This window comes from Dasypus novemcinctus, chromosome 11, assembly GCF_030445035.2.
Source record: "Dasypus novemcinctus isolate mDasNov1 chromosome 11, mDasNov1.1.hap2, whole genome shotgun sequence".
Lineage (NCBI taxonomy): Eukaryota > Metazoa > Chordata > Mammalia > Cingulata > Dasypodidae > Dasypus > Dasypus novemcinctus.
Window position 1 is genome coordinate 56,251,503 of NC_080683.1, and position 15,930 is coordinate 56,267,432.

A 15,930-nucleotide genomic window follows, 5' to 3' on the forward strand; every position below is an offset into this window, starting at 1 on the left:
CATGTAGGCCCTGTGAGGATTTACAATGTCCGGTGATTACCTCTGAAGCACCATCCAGGGCAGCTCCATGTCCCGAAGACGCCTCCACCTCTCATCTCTTCCTGCCTTTCCCCATACCCTTTGTCCATTATGTCCACTTTTCCCAATCCAATGCCACCTCTTCTATGTGGACACTGGATTGGTTGTGTCCATTGCACCTTTATGTCAAGAGGAGGCTCAGATTCCACCTGTATGCTGGATGCAATCCTCCCATTTTCAGTTGTAATCACTCTAGGCTCCATGGTGTGGTGGTTGTCCTTCTTCACCTCCATCTTAGCTGAGTGTGGTAAGTCCAATAAATCAGATTGTAGGTGCTGGAGTCTGTTGAGGCTCAGGATCTGGCTATCACATTGTCAGTCCAGAGATTCAAATCCCCTAAATATATCTTAAACCCCAACATTAACTGCACCTCCAGCACATTAGCATGAAAGTCTTATGAAGGGAGATCCCATCTGAGTCCAGATTCATCACACATAAACACCATTTCCAAAGAGGGGCCATCTGCCCTGGTAGTTAACCCCATCAGCCATGACCGTAACTCCCATGGGTCTCTTTAGCCCTCAAAGGAACCAATATCTGGGGGTTGTATCTGCTTTATCTGTCTCTCTGACTCTGCTCAGTTGTGCATGAGGGCAAACCTTCTGCCAGCCTCCAGACTCTTTTTTAGAAACTCGTAGCCATATAAACTCATTTCTCCTTTCCATTTCCCCCTTACTTTAGGTCAAACAGCATTTTAAAGTCATGGTATTTTATGTAGACATGGATATTCTGCTGATCCGCATTGAACCTTCCGTATAAGGTCATTTTCCAGTTGCATCATCAGTTGGTAGTTGATAGTGGTCCCTCGTTGCCAGGGAGGCTCATCCCCGGGTGTCATGTCCCACGCTGGGGGGAAGGCATTGCATTTACATGCTGAGTTTGGCTTCGAGACTGGCCACATTTGAGTAACATGAAGGCTGACAGAAGGAAATTCCCAGGCACAAAGTTGCTCTAGGCCTTGTTCTTATTTTGGGTTTATCAGCTCACAAGCATAGTCATTAGTATCAGGGGCTCACTGTTGAACCCTCACTCCCTCCCGGTCCCCACCACTGTACCTGGGAGACTGTCGCTGCTCCCCTAGGGACCACGACAGAGCACCACTGGCCAGGAACCCAGTACCCCCCCTACTGTGGTTTTTAATTGTTGCCACTATGAGTATATCCAAACATTACCATGCACCCTGGACATATGTTCTGTACAGCTCCCTGTCAGTCATATATCACCTGTCATTGGTATCCCATACCAGTATCCCTCCATTGCCATTGTTGAAACACTCTGTGATCCAGAACTCCCCGAAATTTGAAGCCCAATATAATGTCATGGTCCCTTACTAGGGAATGGCATATAGCGATGAGTTTAAAGGATAGATAAAGAACTTGGATAAAGTTAGATAAAGAACTTAGATAAAGAATGTTGACTTGAAAAAATTCCACATCCTATTTTTTTCTTTTTTTTTTTTTTTTTTCCCCCCCCCCCTAATTATTCAGCTTTTCTTCACAGGAGTCCTAGACCACAGCAATGTATATATATAATATACAGCACTCCCACACATCCACCAGAAAACCTTTTCCCTTCCACAGTGATACTCTTACGCCCTATTCATATCATATTTACTTAAAGTGATGTACAGAGTCTGAGACATTAGCTTTCTAACAAGGTGACATCTGTGTTTACATTATGGTGCATACTTTAGGATACACAGTTCTTTACATTTTTAGTTATCCTATGTTTTACATTATGGTTTACATTATCAGTCTGTCATCTCCTATATGTTATGGTGTAATATTACATGTTTTATATCCATCCTTGTGTACTCTCAAGAAACTCCTCTCTTACCCCCCATTTACTTTGGTTCCACACATTTAACGTCCATTTTCCCTTCCACCTTGGTGCCCTCAGTGATAGCCAACCTCCGTTTCCTGAGGAGCCACTTCCAGAGATAGATGGAATAGTGTTCAGGGCCTAACTTGCTCAACTGCCCCAATGCCCTGGGAGCCACCCTTTCTCTCGAGGGATACAGTTCCCTCTATTGGATGGCATTAGTCCTCCCCAGGATGTGGGTCCACCCCCACTCTCACTACTTGGGTTTCTACCCCATGGTGTCACCCACTCTGGCAGAATGAGCATTTAGACATTCCCCAGGAGCCCGTCCTGCATCAGACCCTCCCCTCCGAGCATTCTAAACAGGTAACCCTCTTTATTATATTTTGATATGATTTTCTCGGCATTTTACTCTCCACCAACACCTGACCCTCTCCTGGTTCGTATGCTACCCCTCCCTCCCCCCACTTTTGGGCAACGTTACCCACCCGTCCCTCCCCAGCCACCCTCAAACCCGCAAAGCCCCAAGCAAAGGCAACCCCTTGCCCCCCTTTTATCTCTTCTTTGTGTTCATACTTACCACCATCTCGTCTTAAATTCCACCCCTGCAGACATCGGCTCATATCCTTCCTCCACCCTCCGATTTCCTGCAAGCCTATCGTTCAGTCTCTTGCTATCTAGGGCAGCTTGTTTATTTCATATCATTGAGGTCATGTAGTATTTGTCCTTCAATGTCTGGGTTGCTTCACTCAACATAAGGTTCTCAAGATTCATCCATGTTATCACATGTGTTTGTAGTGTGTTTGTTCTTACAGCCGAGTAGTATTCCATTGTGTGTATATACCACATTTTATTGATCCACTCGTCTGTTGATGGGCATTTGGGTTGATTCCAACTTTTGGCAATAGTGAACAATGCTGCTATGAACAATGGTGTACATATATTGGTTTGTGTTCTTGTTTTCAGTTCTGCTGGGTATATTCCCAGCAGTGGTATTGCTGGGTCATATGGCAAATCTATGGCTAGTTTTTTGAGAAACCGCCATACTGTTCTCCAGAATGGTTGGATCCTTCTGCATTCCCACCAGCAGTGGATGAGTGTTCCCCTTCCTTCACATCCTCTCCAGCACTTGTATTCTTCTGTTTTTTTCATAACTGCCAATCTTATGGGTGTAAGATGGTATCTCATTGTGGTTTTGATTTGCATTTCCCTGATAGCTAGAGATTTGGAACATTTTTTCATGTGCTTTCTTGCCATTTGTATTTCTTCTTCGGAGAAGTGTCTGTTTAAGTCTTTTTCCCATTTTTTAAATGGATTGTTTATCTTTTTATTTTCAAGATGTAGGAGTTCTTTATATATGCAAGTTATAAGTTTCTTATCAGATATATGATTGCCAAATATTTTCTCCCACTGTGTGGGCTCCCTTTTTACTTTCTTGACAAACTCCTTTGAGGTGCAGAAGGCTTTAATTTTGAGGAAGTCCCATTTATCTATTAGTTCTTTTGCTGCTCGTGCTTTTGGTGAGATATTCATAAATCCATTACCTATTACAAGGTCCTGTAGATGTTTCCCTACACTGCTTTCTAAGGTTTTTATGGTCTTGGCTCTTATATTTAGGTCTTTGATCCATCTTGAGTTGATCTTTGTATAAGGTGTGAGATGGTAATCCTCTTTCATTCTTCTACATATGGCTATCCAGTTCTCCAGACACCATTTGTTGAATAGGCCACTCTCTCCCAGTTGAGAGGGTTTGGTGGCTTTATCGAATATTATGTGGTTGTATATGTGAGGTTCTATATCAGAGCTTTCAATTCGATTCCATTGGTCTATATGTCTCTCCTTATGCCAATACCATGCTGTTTTCACCACCGTAGCTTTATAGTATGTTTTGAAGTCAGGTAGTGTGATTCCTCCAATTTCGTTTTTCTTTTTCAGTATGTCTTTGGCTATTCGGGGTCTCTTTCCTTTCCAAATAAATTTCATAGTTAGTTTTTCTAGTTCCTTAAAGAAGGCTGCATTGATTTTTATTGGGATTGCATTGAATGTGTAGATCAATTTTGGTAGGATAGACATCTTAATAATGTTCAGTCTTCCTATCCATGAACAAGGAATAGTCTTCCATTTATTTAGGTCTTCTTTGATTTCCTTGAACAATCTTGTATAGTTCTCAGTGTATAAGTTCTTTACCTCTTTAGTTAAATTTATTCCTAAGTATTTGATTTTTTTATTTACTATTGTGAATGGTATTTGTTTCTTGATTTCCTCCTGATCTTGCTCATTATTGGTGTACAGAAATGCTACTGATTTTTGTGCATTGATCTTATAACCTGCGACTTTACTAAACTCATTTATGAGTTCTAGAATCTTCGTTGTAGATCTCTCAGGGTTTTCTATGTATAGGATCATGTCATCTGCAAATAATGAAATTTTGACTTCTTCCTTTCCAATTTGAATGCCTTTTATTTCTGGTTCTTGCCTCAGTGCTCGAGCAAGTACTTCTAAGACAATGTTAAATAGGAGCGGCGACAGTGGGCATCCTTGTCTTGTTCCTGAGTTTAGAGGGAAGGAGTCTAGGATTTCTCCATTGTAAACAATATTGGCTTTAGGTTTTTCATATATACTCTTTATCATGTTCAAAAAATTTCCTTGTATTCCAATCATTTGGAGTGTTTTTATCAAGAAAGGGTGCTGTATTTTGTCAAATGCTTTTTCTGCATCAATAGATATAATCATGTGATTTTTTTCCTTCAATCTGTTTATATGGTGTATTACGTTGATTGATTTTCTTATGTTGAACCATCCTTGCATACCTGGGATGAATCCCACTTGGTCGTGGTGTATAATTCGTTTAATGTGTTGTTGAATACGATTAGCAAGTATTTTGTTAAGTATTTTTGCGTCTAGGTTCATTAGAGAAATTGGTCTGTAATTTTCCTTTCTTGTGATGTCTTTGTTTGGCTTTGGTACTAGGGTAATGTTGGCATCATAGAAGGAGTTGGGTAATGTTCTTTCTGTTTCGATGGTTTGGAATAGTTTCAGCAGGATTGGTGTCAGTTCTTTCCGGAATGTTTTATAGAATTCACCTGTGAAGCCATCTGGCCCTGGGCTCTTCTTAGTTGGGAGATTTTTAATAACTGATTCTATCTCTCTGCTTGTGATTGGTTTGTTAAGATCATCAATTTCTTCTTTTGTCAATATGGGCTGTTTATGTGTTTCTAGGAATTTGTCCATTTCCTCTAGATTGTCATTTTTGTTGGAATATAGTTTTTCAAAATATCCTCTTATGATAGTCTTTATTTCTGTGGGGTCAGTGGTGATATCGCCTTTCTCATTTCTTATTTTGTGTATTTGCATCTTCTCTCTTTTTTTCTTTGTTAGTGTTGCTAAAGGGAGAAACCTAAATTTTACTGAAAACAGGGGTGAATATAATATTTCTTTCTTTCTTTTTTTTTTTTTTTTGAGGTACCCAGGACTAGGTATTAAACCCCAGACCTCATATGTGGGAAGCTGGCACTCAACCACTTCACCACATCAGCTCCCTAAATATAATATTTCATCAACATTTATCCCTCAGTATATTTTCCAAAAAATGCCATTAAAAGTGAGACTGTAGAATAGTTTTTCTCAGTTCAAATTCCCCAGATTCTCCAGATTCCTATCAGACATTTCATCTTTTGAAAGTAATGGGAAAAAGTACTTTTCACTCCTTTTTTTAAAGTACTTTTCACTCCTTTAAAAAAGGAGTGAAACAATAAATATTCGTATTATATTGAACCACTTAATCTGTTTATTCTAACAAATTTAACGAGTGGCATTTTAAGGATTTTGGCTCATGGTACAGTCAATATTCTCTCTTACATGCTGGCTTAAATAAATTTTTGATAAAATAGTGGGCTTTAACACCCAGAAGGAAAAGGTAGACATACAACCTGGTTTTAGAGTTTCTCAACCTTGGCACTACTGATGTTTGGGCCCTGTGCACTGTAGGGTATTTAATAGCATCTCGGGCTTCAACCCACTAAATGTCAGTAGCTTCCCAGTTGTGGCATCCAAAATTGACTCCAGACATTGACAAATGTTCCCGTGGGTATAAAAACACCCCTGGTCTAGAGAATATGAGGCACAGATGGATTGACATATTAGCAGAATGAAATTACAGAAGTTACCTTAGATTGGAGTCCAAAGCTAAAAAAGTTAATATTTAGGACCTAAACTCTGAAATGCAGACTAAAGGAATGTTAAGATGTAAAATGAATCCCCCATGTAAAACCTGGAGCAATAAAAAACCATTAGTCCTCAAAAGAAAAAAAAAATACTAGGGTGAAAATTGGGGTGGACGGGGTAGGACTGGGGGATGACAACAGACTTCAAAATATTAAGAGAAATATGCCTCTTGCTAGAAGGAATGTTCTAAAAATATTACATGCCACCTTTTTGTGTGTGCTCATGGAAATAAAACCATAGTTACATTTGCTATTTTCCTCTTTTAGACTACTGTCCGGCAATCCAAACTTCCACTAGAAAAAAACTGTAGCTAATTGGTGGTTAATGCTCTACTCCATGTGCCAAAAATATGTCATGAAGTCCCTAGATTGCTCAGTCATGCCCAAAAAGATGCTGATGTCTTTAAAAGAAAAAAGTAAATAATTCACAGGATGTTTACTCAGTTTGTTACTATCTTTAGGGGACAAAGAATCAAATAATAGCTGGGTGAAAACTACAATAAAAGACGCAAACTAAAGTAATCAAGCCCATTTACTGGACATCAACTTGTCCCCAAGGCATTCAGAATTTAAAAAAAGAAAACACTAATCAAAACAGCAGAACCCAACTGACTGTAGTCATATTTCCAGTGTCACAGGGATTTGTTAAAAATGTGTGAAACAGGGAAGCAGATTTGACTCACCTGATAGAGCATCTGCCTACCACATGGGAAGTCCAGGGTTCAAACCCAGGGCCTCCTGACCCGTGTGGAGCTGGGCAATGCACAGTGCTGATGCGTACAAGGAGTGCTGTGCCATGCAAGGGTGTCCCCAGCATTGGGGAGCCCCACATGCAAAGAGTGCGTCCGTCCCATAAGGAGAGCTGCCCCCTGTGGAAAAAAAAAAAAGCACAGCCCGCCTAGAAGTGGCTCCAAACACACAGAGAGCTGATGCAGCAAGATGATGCAACAAAAAAGAGATGCAGTTTCCCAGTGTCACTGACAAGAATACAAGTAGACACAGAACAACACACAGCGAATGGACACAGAGAGCAGACAATTGGTGGGGATGGGGGGAAGGGGAGAGAAATAAAATAAACCTCTAAAAAAAAAAGAGTGAAACAATGGACAGGTACATTGAATCCTTGTAATAGTTCTCAAGAAAGGCAGTGTAAAGACTATACATAATAATAAATATAAGGTTCCTCACCATAACCAAATCCACAATCACCTACTTTTCTTAACTCCCAAAAGACAGACTGGCACCCAGGCTGAAAGTATGTCCTTGAGTTCTCTTCTACTAATCCCTCAAGGCAGGCTATGGTAACAAGAACCCAAAGTCACCAATAGATGAAAAGTAATGATCAAATAAAACAATAAGCAGAAAACCATTAACTTACTTAGCAAACATTTTTTGACACCTACAGCAAATATTCATCATCTGGATATTATAAGGGCAAGTGGGCAAAGTTTCTGGCTTGCCTGTAGCTTATGTTGTAGTATAAGAATTCTAGTGCAATCACAAAACATTTGGGAAAACCAACACCACGAAAGAGAGGTGCATATCAAACACAACCTCTCTTTTCAAAAAGAAGAATTAACACCCAAGGAAGATTTTAAGTATAATTACTTTTCTCACAGAGATTGGGGGAATAATGCTTCTATAAAACAAGAACAAATTAGGATATAAGAGAAAATTTTGAGTGAACACTCAAGCTATACACATCCTCATGAAACTTCTGAAAGCCAAAAATAAGGAAATCCTAAAGATTTCAGATATACAAAATAGGTGTAAGATGTTTTTAGATATGCAAGGATCTACTCCAGTCCCAGTTTTAAAGAACCACTAAAGAATATGCTCCAGTAAATTAAAAAATGAAGCACATTTCCATTTTGGGTGATGAAAAAGTTTTAATAATGGAAGCCAGTGAGAACATTGTAAAAGTAATGAATGTCACTGAATTGTACATTTAAAAATGGTTAGAGAGGTAAAAAATGGTTAAAATGGCAAACTTATGTTATAAATATATGTGTTATAATAAAATTATTTTTGAATTTTTAAAAAGTGGAGCAAAGAATATTGAGTGAAAAAATAAATCGCAAAAAGATACATCAAACAGAATTCTACCTGTATATATTTAAAAAAAACATACCAAACATTCTGTTTGATGTAAATGGACAAATAAAGTAAAAATATAAAAACATTCATGATCATGATATATGTAAGTAAGAGGTAAATAAATGGAATGGGACTTTGGAATGATATATTCTCTGAGAATAAACACAACTACCAACATCAGAATCTCAGATAATCTCAACATAGGGAAAAGGGTAGGTAAGGCAGCAAGCAAGAAAAGAAACGTGAAACCTTGTTAAGAGTCTTTCCTGTTCTAATCAAGGGGAGGGGTACTAATTAATCTATATAGTAATAATAAAAAATAAGTTTATATATATATGTTAAAATTTCAAGGTGAACCACTAGAAATTTTTTTTTAAGATTTTTTTTTCTCTCCCCTTTCCCCCCCACCCCGGTTGTCTGTTCTCTGTGTCTATTTGCTGTGTCTTCTTTGTCCGCTTCTGTTGTCAGTGGCACAGAAATCTGTGTCTCTTTTTGTTGTGTCATCTTGTTGTGTCAGCTCTCCATGTGTGCAGCACCATTCCTGGGCAGGCTGCACTTTCTTTCACGCTGGGTGGCTCTCCTTACAGGGTGCACTCCTTGCGCATGGGGCTCCCCTACGCGGGGACACCCCTACGTGGTAGGGCACTCCTCCTTGCGCACATCAGCACTGCGCATAGGCCAGCTTCACACGGGTCAAGGAGGCCCAGGGTTTGAACCGCGGACCTCCCATGTAGTTCACGGATGCCCTAACCACTGGGCCAAGACCGCCACCCAACCTCTAGAAATTTGACACAGATTTTTACTTCCAAATCATTAAAGGAAAGAAATGACACCAAAAAAAGGTAACCAGTTCAAAAGATGGCAAGACTAAGTTCAACTATATCAATAATCACAATAAATGTGAATTAAACCAATCACTATTAAAATAGAATGTTCACATTGAAGTTTAGGAGACATACATCTAAGATAAAATGGCACAGGATAGCTAAAAACAAAGAAAAATGAAACAGATATAACAAGTTAGTGATCAGAAAAAGAAAGTAAAGATGGCCATAGTAACATCATGCTAATTAGAATTAAAGGGCCAGAGCGCCAAATGGAACAAGAACAATATTTCCTATTCATAAAATGTACCATCAGTTAAGTTGTCATGTCACAAACCTTTATGGACCTAATAGCATAGCTTCAAAATATATAATGTAAAAACTGATACCAAGACCCGAAGTAAATGGTTTTTCTAGACAGTGTGAGACTCAACAAACCCTTCTCAAAAATTCACATTTCAAATCATGAAAAAATGAATATAAAAGATTGTCATAATCTTGCCTATAGATATCTAAATATATAAAGGCATACACACAGGCACACAAATCTCAATAAATTCCCTAAAATGTAAAACACATAAGCCATCTTCTCTGATCAAGCCTCAACATAACACAAGATTAATCAAATGAACCTGTTTCACTTAGACTGGCATCAGAAGGGCAAAAATCTAAATGACAGTTTGGGTGAGGTTGTAGGGAAATGGACATTGATAGAAACTTCAGGTGGGAGTATTAATTGGCAAAGCCTTTTGAAAAAACAAATCGGTATCACCTATCAAAATATTAAATGTTCATCCTTTGATTCAGCAATTCTATTTCTAGAAAACCCCTCTTACAGAAAAACCTGCAGATAATTGCAAAACAAATACATGTACAAAGATAAACAGTGCAATACTAATTATAAGCAAAAAGTATTAACCCAAATGTCTGTCAGTATAAAAATGGTTAAATAATTTATAGTACATCCATTTCATAAAATCCCAAGCAATGACATTGAAAGAAATTCTAAGATACAATATTTTTTTAAGTGTGAAAAATATATATTGTATCATGTAAATTATGTGAAGATGTAAAATTAATAGAAAAAGGACTGGAATAATATCCACCAAGATTTTTACTTCTGGAGAGGGACATGATGGAGAAATTTTCATATTTTACTTTATCTGTCTTGTCTGAATCTTTGATTTGTACTACTTGCATAATTTTGGAAAAAAGAAAAACAGTAACTTTTAAAAAATGACTTATTTACTTCCATGAAAAAGACTGGGATCTTTCTGCTGTTAGAACATATTTGATCAAACCCATTTGAAAGTACAGGACTTGTGTAAACTTCCAATGTGTTCACATAAAAGCACCTGCTGCTCCCTCTACCTGCAATGCTCTGCTCTCAGATATAGCTCACTCCTAACTTCTTCAGGTTTTCCTCTTAAATGTCATCTTATCTGAGGACCCTTCCCAGATTTTTCCATGTAAAATGACAATTTCAACACCTATCCTGATACTCTCTTACCTTGCTTTTATTTTTCACTAGATTAATTTAACACCTGGTTCTTAGTGTCCTTACTTTACCTACCCTGCAAGGTAGTAGTTAGGCTTACATGAGCTAAAAGCCCTTAGGTTACTGCCTGAAACCTAGTAAGGGACATATGAGTCTTTGATTTTTTTGCCTGTGTTATGTTTATGGTCTGCCTTTCCCTTATTGGAATGAAAATCCCAGGAGGAAAGAACTTTTTTATTTTTTTGTTCACTACTGTATCCCTAATGCCTGGAAGGTGCTTATCAGTAAGTATTCATGGTTGGTGAAGCTTGATTTAGTACTGCAGCACATATGTATCCACAGCTGAGATTACAAGAAAAAGACCAATTATTTTCAGTAAAAGCAAATTTTCTGCATATTAGCAGGGTTCGTCTGAGCTAACTCAATCTACTTTGAAAGCATAATATTTAGCAGTATGACTCCTAGCAGCTTTAAGGAAGGAAGTAATACAGCACCATTTGGCTCATCTGTTAAACTCCAAATATGGCAACAGAAGCTAAATGTAACATGGAATGAGAAAACAAAAGCACAACTTACCTTTCATTCCTGCTTTTGATGCAAGGCTGATAGAGAACCTTGACAGCATTCCAGGCAGAATTGGAATAGGTCTTCAACGAGTCTTCCAACAGGGGGAATTTTTTGTTACTTTTAGAATTTCCCAAAAATCCAATCACCAAACTGTCTGTGTTTAAAAGCCATAACTAAAGATGTGAAGACAAAAGTCAAGTGTAATGATATCACTATGCTACCAACATCTCACACAACCATTCAAAAAATATTATAAAAATACCAGAAAAATATATAGCAGAATGTTATATATAATTTTTAAGTAGGGGTTGGTCTTCCAAAGCACAAAATTTGGTAGAGAGGATACAAGGAGTTAATGTACTTGAAGTATTCAAATTTGAAAGAGCAACTGATTCTTTCAAGTTTAAAAAGACAATACACTAGAAGAAAGTTATTGTCTATATAATGTAGAGCTCCTGAAATCAATAAGGGGGAAGAACCAGCACAACAGAAATTGGCTGAGGCAAAGAATATGATAGGCAAATTAATGGAAGAAAAAAGTGATTAATAAACATATAAAAAGGTTAACATCATGAGTAATAATAAAAAATTTATAACAACCACTTTGGAAGAGGAATTTGGAAATGGGCATTCCCATACACTGCTGGTGGAAGAGTTTTGGGATTTGGGTGCATGCGATTCATTGCAGGAATACTCTCAGATGAAAGGAGTTAGTGAAGCAGGACAAGGCAGGGGAAGGAGCTAGGCATGGATGTCAGATCCCATAAGAAGCTCTAGTGCATGAATTGCACCTACAGACTTGGTCCCGTCTTAAGGCAGGAGGAACCAGCCTTTTAGACCCCTGACTCGGTCAATGATTGGCAGTAGTCTGACCAGACAGGGATGGAAGACAGTAGCAATGAGAACAGGTGAGAAAATATCTCTGAGCCATTAGTAGCCAACACTCTCAGCAGACGGGGGATGCAGGCACTCACCCAGTAAAGGGGATCTGGGTGGGGCACCAAGAATGTCTGCTGTACATTGATTTGGAAGGTGATATCTATCAGAGTTTAAAATATATATATTTTAATACTGGGCAATCCTATTTCAAAGATTACTTTCTAAAGGAAGTATTAAAATCCATGTGCAAAGCATATTTTCAGTGGAGTATTGTCTTTAACAGGAATACAATGGAAAACCAGTTGTTAAAGAGACAGATCTATATTTACACTAACAAGAAGCAATGTTCATGACATAGTTATGTGAAGCAAGCATGTTTCAGAAAAATGCTAATCACATGACTTTTTTTCCCAAACATGTACCTCTCAATGTACACACTTATCATGAGGTTAGAAAAACAAAAAAGTGCATATTCCAAACTTTAATAGTGATTACATCTGGATAGTATGATGAAGCAGGGCAGGGGAGGAGACAAGATGAGGGAACTACAACTTATGTTTTTTGTGTTGTGTGAATGCATTTCAAGAATGTATTACTTTTTGAAAGAATTTTTTAAACTTAAATATCTATTATGTATAAAAAGTTCCTATTCCTGATACTCAACTTGAAAAATCTTGCAATAGAAACCCTAAAGTAATTTCTGACCATGACTATGAGGTTATACTTAGTATCAATTTCAGTCATGAAATAGTTTAGCCTTGCACATAAATTATCTGTAATTAGAATAGCATGGGGTCCCTGTAATGGCTGGCTGGCTGGCTACAAAGCCACCCCTAAAGACAATCTCAACCCTCTCCCTCCTTACTTCTACCATGTTTCCCAATTAGCCAATGAGTTCCTTGAAGGCATTTTTGTTCTACCTTGAGCAACTAGAACAGTGTCTTTCAAATAAGAAGTGTTCATATATGTTTATCGATTGAATAAGACAGACATGGAAGCAGAGGAGAGACTTGGGTCATGATTCTTGGATTCCATGTAAATGTGCAAATTCTTTTCTGAAAACAATACACACACATATGTATATATGTATATGTTTGTGTGTGTACATATATATATGGGGGGGGTTACCAGAGATTGAACCTGGGACCTCATACATGGGAAGCAGGTGCTCAACCACTGGGCTACACCTGCTCCCCCAGAACAATATTTTTAATAGAAGCAGTATAGTATCAGATGTTTGTGGTACATGAAGGGGATGATTCTGCTCATTGCAAATCCTCTCCTCCTAAACTTGCCATTACCCTTCAAACATCAAAGTTCTGTGATTTTAAGTGTCATAGTGATTATGAATATTTTTAAAGCAGGAGAACCCTACTTTTAAGTATAATCTTACATAAATTGCAATGCATGAAACAAAATTGCCTTAACAGGAAGAACATACTCCTACTACCACACCCCTGCCACTACTCAGCTGAAAGAGCGACAATCTTCTAGCCACTGAGTTATTCTCACACAGGGATACATTTATAAAACGTATGGCCTAGATTCTTTTTCCTTTTATGGTTACAACACAAATGAAAATGACTGTGAATTACTCCAATTTCTAGACAGCCACCTACAATTTCAACCCTTTTTTTCCCATTAATATTAACTTCCCAGAGTGTTAGGACAACACAATTAAAAGCTGAAATTTACAACTTTTAAATATATACTCTAAAATTTTTTGAATATACACTTAAATTTGATATAGAAAGATGTTCAAAGCACCATTATTTATTATAATGAAAAAATTCACTACAATATAAGTGGTCAATAAGGAAATAGTTAAATTATGTTCTATGGAATTTTCCAGAGGTTAAAAAAATGTTTATAAAGAATTACATAATGGAAAATGATGGAAAAAATGCAATCCCAATTTTGGAATATTTAGAATATATTTGAAAGTCTAGAAACCAAAGGGATTATTTCTGGTTGATGAGATTAACTATGACTTTTAATTTCTTCTTTTGCTTTTCTCTACTTTCCAAATATTGTACAAGAATGTCTTACTTATGTAAACAAAAAAATCAATAATTACATAATAAAAAACAGGGGCAATAATACATCTTTTATACATAAGTGTACAAAAACAGAAAAGAAAAGCAAGGCAGAATGGTGTTATACTGACCATGATAAGCCACTAAAAATTGAGAGGAAAAAATCATATTGTGTGGGGTATTGGGCTTTATTTTCCTATGTCTCTAGTTCTTAGCCCATAGAGGCATTTGACCATTTGTAATTAAACTGAGTTTGATTTATGAATTAAACTGATCCTAAAAGTCAATTTTTAATCAGTTATTTTCCAGACCTGAGATTTAAGAAAAAGAATGACAAAAACTAAAGAAATTCTCAGACTGTGGCTTACTAGGCTACAAAAACTGGATGAAATCATTTCTTACCAAGATGTACGCTTTCCCATCATGTCCTTGAATAGTGAATCTAAAAGTGCTTCTAGCAGAGGAGAGTTCCACCAGACACTGGGCAATAACACTCTGAACAAACTGAGACCTGTTTGAACAAAAACCAATTTTCACAATGTGCCTCTCCTAATAACTCTAACTGGCAAGATGAGCCAAAAATAACCACAGGGTAGCTAAAAGGCATGACATCTGCTTGCCACACTTTTCTATATGTTGTCTTTCCCTCACAACTGATGCTGATGTAAATTTTAATATATTTTAAAGATTTTTGTTTGTTTTATTCTTCTTATCACCTACTCTCCAGTCCTCTAACCCAACTATTCCTCCCTACTGGAAAAGGAAAAAAATTCCATGTTTGCACAAGTCAATATTCCATTTGCACTGTAGCACATTGTACAGTGAATAACTAGGTTACAAAGAAAGTGAAAAATTTCTTCCCAAACATTAGACAGTATTGTTTACCATATTTTCCATTTTATATTTCCTTAAAGTGTCATTTCTGAGGTACAGAATCAAAGTATGTACAGGTAGATGAAATTCAAAGTTACGTTCAGATTGCTAAAACTTTTGAGCATCAATAAATAAATTGTTTTTTTCTCTTCTCTCTTTTTCATTAATAAGGAGACCTTGGCTATATCATTTAATTAATCTGTATTTCTCTGAACACTGGAGAAACAATTGAGTTTGTTGTTGGAATTAAATGAGATAAAAGTGTATGGACAGAATGTTTGAGGTGTAATGCGTCCATAACTTATTGAGCTACCTTTTGTCTTTTATTTTAATTTTTTAATTTGAAATAACTTTTGAATAAAAATAAATAAACTGAAATAAAGACACAAAGCTCATTTTTGTTTGCAAACTTTAAAGATTTAAAGAAAACAAACTCTAATAGATTTAGTGGTTAAGTACCATTTTTTAAAACATAAGGGTCATTTGAAAATTGACCATACTTCAAATTTTAAATTGACTGAAATAAAACCAGAAATAATTAAAGATCTATTGATAACTGAGATTTTAAGATCCTGAATATGTGACACAAAAAGCTTCCTGAATCAGTAGATATATGTGAGCACATTTGTCTATACCACTATGTAAACAAAACAATAAATAAATAAATCCTCAAGTCTTTTATGTGTGGCTTGGTTCAAATAACTAAATACCTTTCTCAAAGGCTTATTTTTCTTCTCATATAAAGAGAACTATAAATAAAAATGAATTACCAAATAGTAATTCTATCTACCTTTCCCTACATTTGAAATAATAAAATAAACAATTTGCTATTTGTACCTTGGTATGATGGGAAAATTCCTCTCAGATGGCTGAATAATTATCTCTGTCATATAAAACTTTGTGATTTCTAGGAACAAAATGAGGAAAATTAAGAATCTCCTAATATGCTAAATTATTATGAGAGTATCAGTTCCAAAGTATGACATTCTAAATTAATATTCAACATACTGGTAAAATTAACATTGAGTAAAATT

The 15,930-nt window shown here is 36.8% G+C and overlaps 1 protein-coding gene across 5 annotated transcripts in view; it reads right to left on the reverse strand.

Annotated features, from left to right (window-relative positions):
- The window catches only part of UBE3D (ubiquitin protein ligase E3D), a 188,386-nt gene that overhangs the window by 128,433 nt on the left and 44,023 nt on the right, over positions 1-15,930 (reverse strand). For 3 of the 5 annotated variants that reach the window (XM_058307084.2, XM_023589982.3, XM_058307083.2), the window contains exons 6-8: positions 15,734-15,803; positions 14,426-14,534; positions 11,118-11,281 (exon numbers count right to left, since the gene is read on the reverse strand). In XM_058307084.2, coding sequence (XP_058163067.1) covers positions 11,118-11,281; positions 14,426-14,534; positions 15,734-15,803 — 343 coding nt within the window. Of the gene's footprint in view, positions 1-4,819; positions 5,283-6,805; positions 6,992-11,117; positions 11,282-14,425; positions 14,535-15,733; positions 15,804-15,930 lie in introns of those variants that run through there. The other 2 variants (XM_058307082.2, XM_058307085.2) reach the window with 2 other exon arrangements.